General features: G+C 45.5%; 1 protein-coding gene across 1 annotated transcript in view; it reads left to right on the forward strand.

Moving 5' to 3' along the window:
• Window positions 1-341, forward strand: part of LOC107704526 (COP9 signalosome complex subunit 6-like) — an 18,101-nt gene that overhangs the window by 4,029 nt on the left and 13,731 nt on the right. Inside the window, exon 2 of the mRNA XM_016507465.1 lies at window positions 68-199. Within this exon, the coding sequence (XP_016362951.1) occupies window positions 68-199 (132 nt within the window). The remainder of the gene's footprint in view (window positions 1-67; window positions 200-341) is intronic.

The raw sequence follows: 341 nt of genomic DNA on the forward strand, positions 1-341 counted from the left end.
ATCAGACACATCCAGAGGACCGAGTCTGTGGCATGTTGTCATGTAGTAATCATTCGTGTGTTTGCAGTCGTCGGCGCTCTGATCGGAAAACAGGAAGGCAGAAACATCGAGGTCATGAATTCATTTGAGCTGCTGTTTCACACCGTAGAGGATCAGATTCACATCGATAAAGAGTATTACTACACTAAAGAAGAGCAGTGTGAGTAACACACACACAAACACTAACATTTACGCTGTGTGTAGTGATTCCTATCGTTTGAGTGGGGTGTGTGTGTGCGCATGTCTCTCTCTCTCTCTCTCTCTCTCTCTCTCTCTCTCTCTCTGTGTGTGTATGTGTCTCT

The sequence above is a fragment of the Sinocyclocheilus anshuiensis genome, unplaced genomic scaffold (assembly GCF_001515605.1).
Source record: "Sinocyclocheilus anshuiensis isolate Anshui unplaced genomic scaffold, SAMN03320099.WGS_v1.1 scaffold2026, whole genome shotgun sequence".
NCBI classification, from domain to species: Eukaryota; Metazoa; Chordata; class Actinopteri; order Cypriniformes; family Cyprinidae; genus Sinocyclocheilus; species Sinocyclocheilus anshuiensis.